Consider the following 14,492-nt stretch of genomic DNA (forward strand, 5'->3'; position numbering starts at 1 on the left):
TAAAAACACCAACATTTAATTTTATAACATAACCAGGGGTTTATTCCACAATATAAACTGCAACATTTGATACAAGCTACCCAAAAAAGGAGAAAGCCAAAATACAGCTGTGGCAATTACTTTACAGATTTTTTTTTTCCTGTCTTCTACATCACAGGGCCCTCAGTGACACTAGGATCTAACATTTGCTGTCTGTACATCAACCAATGCTAGAAGCAACACGCTGTTCAGTTGTCATTCCAGTCACTGAAACCAGACATAGAAGTTATTGCTCAGATAAATAAACCTAGTCTACGAAAAACGAAGTGGAAAAAAACTAAAGTCTCCAAAGAGTTAACAGAGTAAACAGGGATTTCCTCAAAAGAGGATTATTGGAAAATTCATGGTGCAGGGATTTTTTTTTTTGTTTGTTTCTTTTTGCACCCAAACCAAGCTGAATTAAATATGTCTGTAAATCCCAGAGGTAACTGAATGCTGTACAATAAAGGTGCATTTGCCAAATGCCTTCTCAATCGGTAGAAACCCCTGCAAACAGTCAGCATCTCAAACCTCAACAACCACAAACAGATCAAGGGAAAATACAAAAGTGTCAAAAATTGTTCTGAGTTCTGGAAAATGATCCCATAAGGATAGAAGTAGCACCATTTGCAATCTGGTTCTTAAACCAGCCCCTGTGGCTTAACTGGAAAACTGGGAACCTTCTTTACTCGAGTCCTGAAGGGTTTCTGGGGTTCACTTGCGGCCCTGGGCGTCCTTGCCGGCGCAGCTGGCACAGATGTAATCCTCCTTCTCTGCCATCTCGGGGGAGATGCCCACACACACCTGGTGGAACCACTGGTTGCAGCTGCCATCACACTGGACCCAGTCGACCTGGTGAAGAGCAGACACAGGGGTCAGAGCAGGGCCAGGCCAAGTGTCCCACACTCCTGGGTCATCCTGGGGCTCCTGGCCTATTGGAAATGTCTGACCCACAGCTGGTGCTGGACATTCACTGTGCTCCCTGCTCCCCCAGGCTGTGGGCAGGGCACACCCTCCCTTATCTCCCCACTGCTTTCCCACCTAACACAGACTCAGCATCCCTCTTCTCCATTTCCAGCATGGATGGGCCTGAGCAGAGCCCCAGGCACTGCCCCCATGACAGAGCCCATACACAACTGGATCCCAAGAGCAGCCAGGACACAGTGTCTGCACAGCTCCACCTGCCCCCTCCCATGGTGTGTAGAGGTTCTGATGTCAAATAGCTGCCCCAGGGCAGGTGGGGTTGGTTCTGCCCATCCCAGCTGTGCAGACACAGACACTGGGTTAGCCAAGGCCTCTCACAGCCAGGACACAGTGTCTGCACAGCCCCACCTGCTCCCTCCCATGGTGTGCAGATGTTCTGATGCCACATGGGTGTCTCAGGGCAGGTGGGGTGGGTCCTGCCCATCCCAGCTGCACAAACACCAACCCTGGGTTAGCCAGGGCCTCTCACCCCCCTCATGAACAGCTTCTCTGCAGTCAAACAGTCCCAGGGCAGCTCCCTGCCCCAGACCCCACCCCTGGGAACACCAAGGTGGGTCTGCCCCTCCTGACCTCATCCCCCTCGGGCTGGAGGCAGTTCACAGCTGGGCAGATGGCATCCTCATCCTCAGAGTCCTCCTGCTCTGAGAAGGACGTGTCTGAGGGCAGCAGGTGGCTGTCACTGCAACGCTGCAGCTCCAGGAGCCGCTCCCGCTCTCGCTCCAGTTTGTTACTGCACAGATCCTTTGAGTGACTCAGTTTCAGTTTCTTCTTTTTGGGTGTTCTCATCTTTTTTACTCTCGCTCTCTTCTCACCACAGAAGGTCTCTCTCTCGAAACGCCGCTTCAGCTTTCTCTCCATGTAACTCATGCCGTCCTTCTTCCCTCGGCAACACTCACTCTGTGGGAAGGACATTTGGCAGGGTTGGAAGGTGAAGCTAACACCCATTATCCTGTTATTTCAGACCCTGATTTTAGGAATAGGTTTAAGTACAAGTGCAGCATTTGACAATGTTGCATTTTCAGCAGCATGAGATGTGTAAGAGGAGCCAAGGGCAGGGTCAGGCACCAGGAACAGAACTCAGAGAGAAAACCATTCTCATTTCCTGCCTCTGAGCCCACAGCTTCCACAGCAGCTCCCTTGGAAAGCCTCAACACAGGACAAGAGTCAAGTGTACAAGGCCAGGATGGGACTTGGAGTGGAAGGTGCCCCTGCCCATGGCAAGGCATGGAACAAAATGAGCTTTAAGGTCCCTTCCAACCCAAGCCAGTCTAGGATTCTGCAATTCTATGAAATCAGGACAGTTGTACGTAAAGTACAGAGACTGACCATAAACACAGATCTAAATTTCAAAAATGTCTTAGGCCAAAAATTGTATTAAATATTTTGTAATGAATTTATTAATGACTTCTTGACTCCTTTTGCACAAGGAAAATGTATTTTCATGGAAGTGCAGCAACACACACAAAGCCCAGTAAAGCCCAAGGGCTGAGGCAGAGCCTTCCCCAGGGTGCCCCAGCTCAGGGCTGCTGTTGGACACTTGCCTTGTCTCCTGTGGCTGTGCTGGGTGACCTCTGCTCTGGCTGCAGGGCTGGGCTCTGCTTTGTGAACAGGGCCTGGTAGAGCTCCTGAATCTCAGGCAGAGAAACCTGCAGCAGCTGGGCTTCCATCATCAGCTCGTCCAGCTCGGTGCTAACCACTAGTGTGAAACACAAGGAGACACAGCAGGAATTCTTCAGTGACAACAACTGCACACATAATGAAAAATCTCAACAAAATCACAACAAAAAAAGGTAAAATACTTTAAAGACTTTAAATCTGCAACTGCATGAGTTAGTTCTTATCTGCTCCCTCTCAACTGCTCATTTTTAACAGCAGGGTTAAAAGGAAAGACAAAGGCTTGCACAGCAGCTCCTGCACTGTGGCTCAGCACCCTGCCATGCTCCCATTCCCTGCTGGTTCAAGGGTAAGGCATTGCCATCATTCCTGGCAAATTCTCCTGCTTTGGGAGCTGCAGGAGTGTGACAATCCCCTCACTACCTCAGGAGTGGGTGACATGAACAAACTGAGTGAGGCCTGTACAGGGAGCCAAGACAAGGAGAGGAGAGGAAGGAAGGCTAAGGATAAGCCTGATACAAGGTCCTGCTCCATGGTCACTGCCCTCTGCTGCTACTGGCTCCAAACTCCAAAGCTCATGCAGGGCTCTGAAACAGTCCCGGCTGGGGAGGCAAAAATCTTTGTATAAATAACAGCTTATTAATACACTACAACTCAAATATGAAAAATAAACCTGGTGACACAAAGAACTGCCTTGTTTGATGTGAACTGTAACATTTCACCATTCCATTTTCTAGCACTGGTATGGACTGAGCTGCACAGACATGAAGGTAAGTCTAGACTTGTGTCCCTGGAGCATCATGCATGAGGAGGGAAGAAATTATAATTAATTTCTGTCACTGTCATAAAATGATGCAAATTACAACTTGTCTCTTAGTCCAACCCACTGAGCCTGAGGTGAGGATGGCCCAGAGCCTGTGCTGAGCAGAGCAGCCCCACAGGGGCTGGGGCAGCCCCAGTCCCTGACAGCTGCCCAGCTGTGCTGCAGCAAAGCTCACATGGACTCGTGTCCTGTGCATTCAGTATCCCATGGCCTCCAGCACCACATCCCTGCTGCTCCCATCCACCTCCTACACTTCCAGTGGCCCCTCCTCTTTCCTTCCCCCTTCCTGGGGCACAGCATGGGGGAGCTGTTCTGGTGGGAAGGGGCCAGCCCTCCTGATTCCTCATCCCATTGTGCCACACCTTTTCATCACACATGGGAAATTTCTGTCCTTGAGCAATGCACCCCTCTGCTAAAGCTGGACACTGAGCTCCAAAACTGAGGAGATGGAGAAACAACCACCAGGGCTATGCAGTCACAGGCCTGCTCAGCCATTTCCTGGGGACCAGGACACCCTCCCTGCCCCACCAAACACGGGGGAAAAAAGGAAGGGGCAGGAGGAAACCTCCCAAACCAAAATGAAGATTACAAACCATGAAGTGGGATGCAGTGCTGTCCTGTAGAGAATGGAGAATGCAAATACATGGTTCTGTTATCCCAGTCATGAGGCATGGAGAATGACATTGCCCCAATTGTCTGTGACACCTAGAAAACAAAACACAGATAGTTTCACTAAATGTAGAGTTTGAAATGCAGAATAACTGTGATAGGATCAACACTTGTTTCTCTTACAGCTACTGAAATCTTATATCTGCAGGGACACACCAACAGCAAACCCTGCACCTCCTGACACTGCCAGGGGCCTCTCACCAGGATGAGATCACCCTCTGCCTTCCACAACACCCTCAGCCTCACTAACCCAAGTGCCTGAGCCCCTTGCAGAACAAGGCTCTCCTCAATCCCCACTGCTGCTCTCAAGGGAATTTTCAAACTCGCCCACATTCCTCACTTTGGACAGCGTCAAAGCAGCCCAGCTCCAGTGGTTACTGAAGAGCTCCTTGTGTGGAAGTGAGTGGTGAATTAGCCCAGATGACAGGGAGAACAGAACTGGGACAGGACAGGACAGCCATGGTGAGACTGGATTCACCAGAAAACCACCTCAAACCCATGGAGGATGAAGTTTCAGCTCACACCTGCTGGGGGCCTGCCTCAGGAGGGTTCCCAGCTCAGGCACACTGAGGGACCCAGGCAGGGGGACCTGGTCAGAGGCTCTTCCACTGAGCTTCCCAGGGACCTCTGATTTGGAAATGTTGTCACAAGGACCTGGACAAGCTCAGTCAGAAATACTCTGGTTTGGAAGGTTTACTGACTTATAGTCCAGACCCCCCAGAAATGGTTACACTGCTTTAGGTGGGAGGAACCTCACAGCTCCACGCTGAGCTAACACCATCAGGCAAATAAAATGAAACTGTTTCAATTTCTGGTCGAAACATCAACTTCTGTTTCCAGAATCGTGGCCAGTTCTTTTCAGCTACACTAGCTGACTTAGCAAAATGATACTTTCAGACCTAAATGACCAGGAAAAAATCTCTTAAAGACCTAAAGATATTTTAATTTCTATATCTTGACTTGCCTGTTTGAAAAATTTGGTCCACCAGCCATTGGCACAGGTAGGTGAAGGAGAAGCAGCTGCAACACCCTGTCAGGTGTGGCATGGTTTGTGCTTTAATGTAAGTGAACATGAAAACAGAAACACAGCTTAACTAGTTGGACTGGACTAGCTAAACTAAGGTGTTTCAAAATGCAAAACCAACAGAGTACATTCCATTTTGGGGTGTTTCATGTCCTTCATACAGCACAGAACTTTGATTTCTGCTATTCTCCTGCATTTGTTATTCTCAGGAAAATTCTTTACCTTCCTTCCTTCTTTATGTGTCCTTTTTGCTGAAAGATCTTCACTGAAAAAAGACAAACTGCCTGACTACCCCACCTGAAACAGCTGCTGTGGCCAAACCCAGCAATATGAGCAGGATATTCAGCTAGGGAGGTCTAGAGGAAGTGAGCAGAGGCAGCAAAGGATGAAGACACTGTTGAAAACAGCTTTGCCTGAGAGCCAAGCCGGTAATGCACAGGGCAGTTTGTGCCTCTGTCAGTAATTCTCAACACTTTATGGATACTTGTAGCAGCAGAATATAAAGACCAACTGAATAGTATGTGTGATGGTGTTCACAGGGGTCTGAGAATGAGGGAAGAGATGAGGATCTGACTCCACGTTTCAGAAGGCTGATTTATTATTTTATTATATATATTATATTAAAACTATACTAAAAAGAATAGAAGAAAGGATTTCATCAGAAGGCTAGCTAAGAATAGAATAAAAAAGGAATGAATAACAAAGGCTTGTGTCTCAGAGAGTCTGAGCCAGCTGACTGTGACTGGCCATTAATTGGAAACAACCACACAAGACCAATCACAGATGCACCTGCTGCATTCCACAGCAGCAGATAACCATTGTTTACATTTTGTTCCTGAGGCCTCCAGCTTCTCAGGAGAAAAAATCCTAAGGAAATGATTTTTTAGAAAACACCATGGCTACAAGTATGCACTCCAGAAACAATAACTCAGCAGCTCTGTCATTAGTGGTGCCACACTAGAACACAAGAGCTAGAAGAGGAGAGGGGAAAACCAGGCTCTTTGGGAGGAATTGTTCCTGGACTCCAGCAGAAGGGAGCAGGAAGCTGCTGCTGGGGCACACACACATCCTGGCTGAGGGGCACAGCAGGATCAGCTCCTGGCAGCTGTAAAGCCGCAACAAACCCTCTGCCTTGTGGGTTTTTAAGGGAGCTCCAGCAGACCCAAACCCAGAGCAGCACCACCCCCTGTCCTCACCGACCCCGTGCTCCCAGTGCCAAAGCCCATCCCCGGCCCAGCCTCACCTTGTTTGTCTCCGGCAGCTGTCCCGCCGAGCCTTGCCACCTGCTGTACAGTAATCCTGAGCCAACTTTGTCCTGGATGCGTTTTAGATTCCCTGAATACAACATTTGTTGTGCTCTGTGCTGCCAGTTCACAGTTCTCTCGATCACGTAGCGCAGGGCGTCGCCCTCGGGCAGCCGCACGCGGATGCGCTGCAGGGACGCCAGCAGCGGCAGGATCTTCTCCAGCGGCGGCTTCTCGGAGCGCCGGCACTGCGGGCACAGCCACACGCGCGGCCCCGGCGCGGCGCCGGGCACGGGCACGCAGCCCGTGTGGAAGAAACCCCTGCAGAGCTCACACTGGATCATGGGAGCAGCCGGCTCCTTCTGGCACAGACACACCTTGAGCTCGGCGTCCTCCTCGCTCGCCAGCACCTTCAGCTCGTTGGCTGCTCGCAGGGCACGCAGCGCCTCCATCTCCCTCAGCCGCGCCTCTCCCAGCGTGGCCATCTGCAAGGGAGGCAAAGGATGGATGTGGAAAACCAGGGCACCGCAGGGAATATTTCTCTGAAGCCTGAATTGCTGCTGGTAAAGTCCAAAGTAAAGAAGCAAAAAAGGCCTTTACATAATATCTATAGGTGTTTAATTCAGCCTTGAGGTGAGATGTTCAGGTCCCAGCCACACACCCATTTCGGGTCCAGCTTTCTCCCCTCCGGGGACTGACCTTGGTCTCAGAGCAGGAAAAAGGTGAGGGGCAATCAGGGAAATGGGAGGGAGTGGCTCAGGAACACCCATGTTCAGACATAGGAACAGGGGAAGGAGCCAATGGGTGTAACTTAGGAGCTGCCCCTCCAGGGCCTCCACAACGGAGCACTGACTTTGACCTTCATAAATGGAGAAAGCTTCCTAGACTTTAAGACAGACTATAATCCACAAAATTGTGAAATGGATTATAGAGAGTAGTGTAGGTGTATCACTTGGTGAGAAATTGAGGTTTTGGGATTTTTAGTGTGTTGTGGATGGAAGCAAGATGGAGGGCACAGGGGGTTGTCCTGGGTTTCTTCTTCATGCTTCTTTGTCCTCCTTCATGGGTTTGGGAGGCATTTTGTAACTGTGCAGAAAAGTCTGCACTGCAGGCTCTGTGGGATCAGTTATTGGGTTAAAAGGGAAAATAATCTAGGTGTCAGTTCTTAATTGGACAGTTTAGTCTTAAAAGACCTTGTAACAAGAGATTGTTGGCCATTTTGTGCCTTCTAATGAAAAGCTGCAGAACTCACAGCAGTGAAACTGTTTTACTGATAAGAAATAATGAACCCCTGAGTCCAAACATGAACTACTGTCCCAAGTGCCTTCAATCCAGAGTCAGAGAAACTGATGACCAGTACACCAGCAACTGGGACCCCCACAGATGGCATCTCCAAGGGAGCACTGCTTGTTACAAACAGGGTGCCCCCTGCTCCATCACCCTGCACACACACCAGTCTCCAAGGCTTTAAATGGTAGAATGAAGCAAGGATGGGGATGTGCAGTGGGGCAGCAAATGGGATTGGAGGGGCAGCACTGGGGATGTGTCATGGTGTGACTTCAATTCCCTTCCATTTTCTCATGAGGCCCTGAGAGAAAAAGCTTAACCCTTCATAAAAAATAGCTCCTAACCCCTTCTCTCTTCCAAGCTTTTGTGTTTTGTACTACAAAACCACAGTCTGCCTCAAGCAGCTGAAATCCTGAAGAAGTGCAAGTTTGGATTGCAGACACTGCTCTGGGAATGCCTCTCAGCTGTCTGACTCTGGATACTCAGAAAAGCTTCCTGGGCAGTTTGTATAAATGCAAAGGTACCTCTCACCCTCACTTTGTACATGCTGAACAGTGCTCAGGGCCATGCCCTGACCTACACACTTGCTCTGGGGATTGTGAAAAGCAGACAAAGCTCAGGTGTACCCTGGATGTGCTGTTTATCCTCTCTGCAAAAGCTCATTATCCTTTTCTCAGGAATCTTTAACACTAGCTCCTATAAAGACAGCAATATATTTCAGTTCCATAAAAGCTGTTCAAACCAGCTGCAACTAATTAATTCTATGCATTTTATAATGTATATGAACACACTGAGAAGGGTTTATAGATATATACAAAGTGGTTATTTCTCACACCATAGCTTTCAGGCATAATTCCTGGACTAAAATCAGCTCTGGAAAAGTTAAGATAGCTGTGTCCATGCTGGGCAGACATGGGACTGGGACACAGCACATTCTGATGTGCACACAGGTGCTGAGCTGGGCTGGGAGTGTGGGAAGGTTCTGGTTCCCCTCGTGTGTCAGAAGCAAACCCTGCCACACTGAATGACCTCTCCCTGACCTGGGTGCAGCCCCGGGGGTGCCCTGGGTCTCCTTGGCCAGGGGTCCTGGAGTCACTGAGGGCTGAGTGTGAGCCAGGGCCCAGCCTGTCCCCACAGGGCCACAACAGGGACAGTGCTCCAGCTCTGGGGGTCAGACGAGAGATGCCAACACCAAAGCACTGAAAGTACGAGTTTCAAGTAGTTGCCATAGGTTAAAACTTAAATGTCCCACATTAAATGACATTCAAGCCCCACCCAATGAGCCCCTACTGTACAAGGCATCATTACCTGGCCCAGGCAGAGGCCCTGCACTGGATCTGCTGCAATGAAGCCCTTCCCCATCAGCAACTGAGTCTGGTCCACCCAGAGCAATGCTTCAGGGCCTCCATAACTCATGAGGTTTTCTTTAATTATTTAGAATGTTTAATTATAAATGGTGCTGGATTATTGTGTTCTTTGAAAGGATCAGACTTGGCCAAACCCTATCCCATTTTTAATAAGGTTTAGGTATGGTAGGGGAAAACAGGTCTCCATTTTTTGTTTTCCTGTGCTTTGTTCAGCTACAGGCATTGCCTAGCAAACTGTGAGGCTGCCTAATGCACAAAGCAACAGATGTTGTTTCCACTGAAAGCAATTTTGGGAAGCCTGAAGCAAACACAGCAAAGTGCAGTTCAGAAATCCTGCAGAGCAGCACAGCAAAAACAGGGTGGAAGCCACACTCCTGCACAGGAGGCAAACAGAAAGAAGGACTCAAGGAACTCAGAAGTGATTCCAGTTAGGAGAGATATGAGCACTTACTGCAGATGCAGTGTCCTTGCTTTCAGAGAGCGCCCGCTCCAGGTCACTCAGTGTCTCCAGCTTAGTGCTTTTCTTCTTGCCACTTGGCACTGGCTCCTTCAGCTTCTTCTGCTTCCTCTTCAGACTGAGCATCCCGATGTCACACCAGGGACACAACACCTGAGGAACAGAACAGCAGTGTCCCACATGCAGCAGTGTCACACCTGCACTGTTCCTAATGAACTTTCCTGCCTGGATGCAGCCACAGGCAACTGCTGAGAACTACAGTTCCTGCAGTTATTCCATCAAAGATCTGAGGGACTAGGATGAGGTCATCTGGAAGGTGGGGAGAGCTGGGAAGTTGGAACTTCAATTTTGCAAAATGCCCAGACCCAAACAACCCTTGTGTTTCACCCAGACTGCTGGGAGGGAGAGAGAGGGAGGGAGAGAGAGGGAGAGAGAGGGAGAGAGAGGGAGGGAGACAAAATGCTGAACAGCCTCCATGGGACTGAAACTGCAAACCCTGGGAAAGAGCAGAGATTCCAGGGGCTGCCCTACACTCCTGTCCCAACAGGAGGGGGCTCAGAGGGCCACAGCACTGGGCAGAGTGTACATTGCTCATGGACTGCAGGTGTGACACAGCCACAGCTCCAGAAGGGCAGCAAACACAGCCCCAGCCTCACCCTAGCACACCTGAACCTGAGGAGGATGGAGCAGCTAGGAACCTGCTCACCTGCAGCTCAGCCTGATGCCCTGGAGTAATCCAGTGCCACAGATTCCAATATTCATTTTCCATATGAATATGGGAATACTCATACTTCCATATGAGTATTCCCATATTCATATGGAAAATGTTAGACACTGGCACTGCCTGCTCTTGTTAGCCACTGATTAAGAAGAATAGAGAAAACATAGCTAAATCTTAGAAGTTTAAAACTATTATTAGAGCTATAGGACACTAACAAAAGCTCTTATTAAAACAGTTTGTGTAATCCTAAAGCAATTCTGCAAATATACTTAATATTTACTTAATATTTAATATTTACTGCTCCCTCCTGGGCACACACTGAGGGAGCAGCAAATGCACATGCATGACTGAGCTGATCCCCATGCAGGCCTCACCTCCAGAAGGGAATATGGAGAGTTCTCACACAGGAAGGTGTTTGCTGCACACTCCTTCCACGCCTGCACTTCAGCCACCAGGGCCTCCAGCCTGGGCAGGTGCTCCAGGTGCACGGGGAGGGAGCGGCCCCTCGAGACGAGCTCCACCAGCGTGTCCAGCACGGGCACACGGCCCCCAGCCTGCCAGGGAAATGAGGAGATGCTGGATGCACCCAGCACACAGCACTGCCCAGGTCACAGCAGTCACCCAAGGAATTCAGGGCAGAGTTGTAAAAATTAATTTAATGCTCAGACAGCTCAGTGACCGGCACTATCAGTCCAACATTTGTGCTGCTCATGCACTTAGTCGTTGACTACCAGACAAAACTAACAACACATCTGGGGGCTGGGAAGTGACCAAGTGATCCTTTAAAAAGATAACAGAACAAAATCAGAGACTGCCAACAATATAAGCAGTCTCCCAGTCTCACAGTGCATTCACAGCAGAAAATCAAAATAATTCAGAAATAATAAAATTATACAGTTATTATCATTGAAAAAAGATTTCCAAGATCAATTTCAGCAATTAACACAGCACTGCCAAAGCCACCACTTGTCCCCAAGTGTCACATCCACATACCTTTTAAATCCCTCCAGGGATGGTGACTCTACCCTGGGCAAGCTGTGCCAGGGCCTGACCACTCTCTTCAGTAAAGAAATTTTCCCCAACATCCAACCTGAACCTCCCCATGTGCAACTTGAGGCAGTTTCCTCTCACCCTGTCCCTTGTTCCCTGGGAGGAAACTCTTGATTCCCTGGCTCCAGCTTCCTTTCAGGTACTGCAGGGAGCTCCAGCACCAGAAGACAATTTAACCCAGGCTGTGCCAGGCCAAGAGTGAGAACCACCCCCAGCATCCCCTTTGCCATTTGGGAACAAGCTCTGGCCATTGCCTTGGCACCCCACACCTCAGGCAATGCAGGCACCACACACCCAGAGGTAAAGCAGCACAATTCAGTAATTCCAGAGGTAATTTCTAGAACAGGCAGTTGATGTTGGACTGGAGAAATATTCACCAAAACAACCCCAACACCTCTAGCAACTTCAAAGTCCTGATGCCAAGAACTTCCTGCAAGTCACAGTGATTGCAAGCATTTAACAAAACCTTCACAGAATCAAAGCAGAAATTCTTGGTGCAGACAGATCTAGTTTTCCATATTCAGGAGGCAGAATTTGAGAGTCCAGTCCAAGAGATTAGCAAGTGCCAAGAAAACAAAAAATCACTCAAATTCTTTCAAGACAGCCCTCAAATGAAAGTTAGTATTATATGAATTGTATTCCTTAAAAATATTTAAATTCAAGAAAATTAGTTTTTTAAATAAGAGCTCAAAGTAAATTTTTATTGAAAGCTGAATTTAGGCCAGACAGGCCTGCAAATGCCCCTAAGTTAAATCAGAGCTCACTTTATAGAAAAAAAAAAAAGAGGATAAATTAAAATATTTGGCAATTTATACCAAAATGCGAAATCAGGGCTATCCCAGTGCTACTCTGGGCTGATCTGGGCAGTCCCACTGACCCCTGGCTTGAGCACTTGCAAGGCTGAGCCAGGAACTGCTTCTGTATCACCACTCTGTACCTCAGTACAAAGTAGCACAAAAATGTGATTAACAAGGAGTTGTTACTGAGCAACTCAGAAACAGTGACCTTAAGGTGAAATTCCATAATGCAGTAACTTTTTAACTTTCGATTTTTGCTAATAGCTGTTTTATAGATGTTATTGCAGGCAGTTGCTGCAAAGGTGAAGTTATACAGACCAGAAACAGAAGCAAGAATCAGTGGGTGTAGCTGCTCCATGGCTGAGGTAACCAATGTCCCAGACTGGGAGGTCAGAGTGACACCAGAGCCCAGGAGCACACACGGGGTGTGGGGTGGCTCTGGTGACATGAGCAGGGTCACTGTCCCTGCCCAGCAGCCAGGCTCACGTACCTGCAGAGCCTCCACCTCCTGCAGCCAGTCCTTGGCCTTCTGCACTGCATCCTTCAGTGCTGCTCCATTTGGGAGGTAGGCTGGGATCTCCTCCAGCTCCTTCACTGCTGCTGCCAGGCTGCTCAGGGACTGCCGGGGCCTGGGGGAGCACAACAGCCCAGATGGGAGATGCTGCTTACAGGGGGCTCTTCCACTCACCTGGGTTGTTAAATCAGAGGGCCACACCAACTGATGATGTTACTGATGATGTTCAGTACTGGCTGCACCCAGCAGAGCTGCGGTGTCAGGAGCATGGGGGTTTAGAAATGTCTGTTTGCTTACTCTGGACTCCTACTAGAAATATTCTCATGTTTGTAACTTTTATTAACTTTTGGATGACAGACACCCACCAAACTCCAGACCAGCACCAGCTGAGAGATTCTGTATTAGAAGGTTAAAACCCTGAAATGGGCTTTTCTGTATTTCCTAGTTTGATTCTGAGATTTTAGAAAGATACAAACACTACACAGCTCCCTATCACATGTTGAACCCAAGCTTAGTCATTAATGTGCTATATGAAGCTGTCTTAAAACACTGTGGTTAGTAGTGGGTAAGAAATGTTCCAATACTTCAAGTATGACAAAATTTAAAAGAATCTTGAGGGAAGAAACCTGGCACATAAGTTCGTGTCACATTCCTCATTTTAATACACTGTGCTCTCCCCTGTTTTATTTTATAAATCAGAAGGTAAAAACCACAAGAAAATTTTTTCTTAGTAAGAAAGTATTTGGCTTATTTCCTTCTTCCTTGCACCAATTAATCTGGAAAAATCTCCTCCTTGTTAGTGAAAAATAGTCCTACATGAACTCTATGGACTACGAAATTTTACCTGCTGGTGATACCTATCTGAGCTTGGTCTGAACACGTGTCCTCCAGCCTGAAACTGGGGAGGGGAGAAGATGGAAAAGAAGGAAGAGGCATCTTAAACCCCTTTCCTGAGTGTCCTGGTTTGATAACCTTTTTCGGCATTGTGGTAGCATCAAACCATGACACTGTGGCACAAGGAGAATTTACACAAGATGGTTGAGCAACACAAACACTGTGAGGCAACTCTGACACCTGAAACTGCTCCATCCCTCATCTCCCTCCTCCAGCCCATCCCTTCTGGCTGGCAGAGACTTTGCCTTCATCATACTGGATGAACAAAGGGGAAAGGGGAGCCCTTCCAAGAGACAGGGCATTGCAATCTGAAACAACTCATGGAACTACAAAATGCCACACCGAGATTTAGCTCTACCTGGCCTTTATCAGGTTCCTGGCTTTGTCATCCCAGTGCTCGGACACGGTGAGGAGCTCCTGCAGCTTGGCCATGGCCTTCTCCACGGCGGGGTAGGGCGCGAGCCCCACGCCGGAGTCGATGAGGCGCCTCATGTCATCCAGGGTGAGGGAGCTGTGCTCGGAGCAGGCCAGCTGCACGTCCTCCAGCCAGCGCGCCTGCTCCAGCCGCGCCCGCAGCTCCGGCAGCTGCGGCAGCTCCACGTCAAAGTCAAAGCTGACGTCCAGCAGCTCCTGCAGCTCCGCAGCGCTGGGCATCTCTTCAGAAAGGAGCTTCTGGCTTTGCTGTTGGAAAGCTTCCACACGGTCAAGGAGATCCTGAAATACACAAACGCAACAATGAAGCAGATGAAAGTCCTCTGCCAAGTCGCTTGACCATGGAAGCGCAGGGTTAACAATGGGAGCACAGGCTCCTGGCAAACCCCCTGCTGCAATGCCATAGTGCACATGGCAAATTATCCAGATGGATGTCTCCTATTTCCTATATTTCTCCTCCCAAGACGTGTAAGTTTTTTGCTCCCGAAACTTTCCTTAATTATGAAGGATTTAAGAGTTTTCATTGTGATAGTCTAATGTTATAGTGTTGCTTTTTTTTGGTTTTGGTACAAGGTGGTGTACCCTGTGCCATCTGAT

At 48.7% G+C, this 14,492-nt stretch overlaps 1 protein-coding gene across 1 annotated transcript in view; it reads right to left on the reverse strand.

The window, feature by feature from the left end:
* The window catches only part of KDM5B (lysine demethylase 5B), a 59,842-nt gene continuing 45,350 nt past the window's right edge, over positions 1 to 14,492 (reverse strand). Inside the window, exons 19-27 of the mRNA XM_054290754.1 lie at positions 13,822 to 14,177; positions 12,546 to 12,684; positions 10,583 to 10,762; positions 9,482 to 9,640; positions 6,376 to 6,861; positions 4,033 to 4,144; positions 2,538 to 2,698; positions 1,573 to 1,893; positions 1 to 870 (exon numbers count right to left, since the gene is read on the reverse strand). Coding sequence (XP_054146729.1) covers positions 733 to 870; positions 1,573 to 1,893; positions 2,538 to 2,698; positions 4,033 to 4,144; positions 6,376 to 6,861; positions 9,482 to 9,640; positions 10,583 to 10,762; positions 12,546 to 12,684; positions 13,822 to 14,177 — 2,052 coding nt within the window. The 3' untranslated portion in view covers positions 1 to 732. The remainder of the gene's footprint in view (positions 871 to 1,572; positions 1,894 to 2,537; positions 2,699 to 4,032; positions 4,145 to 6,375; positions 6,862 to 9,481; positions 9,641 to 10,582; positions 10,763 to 12,545; positions 12,685 to 13,821; positions 14,178 to 14,492) is intronic.

Source organism: Melozone crissalis, unplaced genomic scaffold (assembly GCF_028551555.1).
Source record: "Melozone crissalis strain CALT ecotype California unplaced genomic scaffold, PUWL_Pcris_2 ptg000086l_1, whole genome shotgun sequence".
Lineage (NCBI taxonomy): Eukaryota > Metazoa > Chordata > Aves > Passeriformes > Passerellidae > Melozone > Melozone crissalis.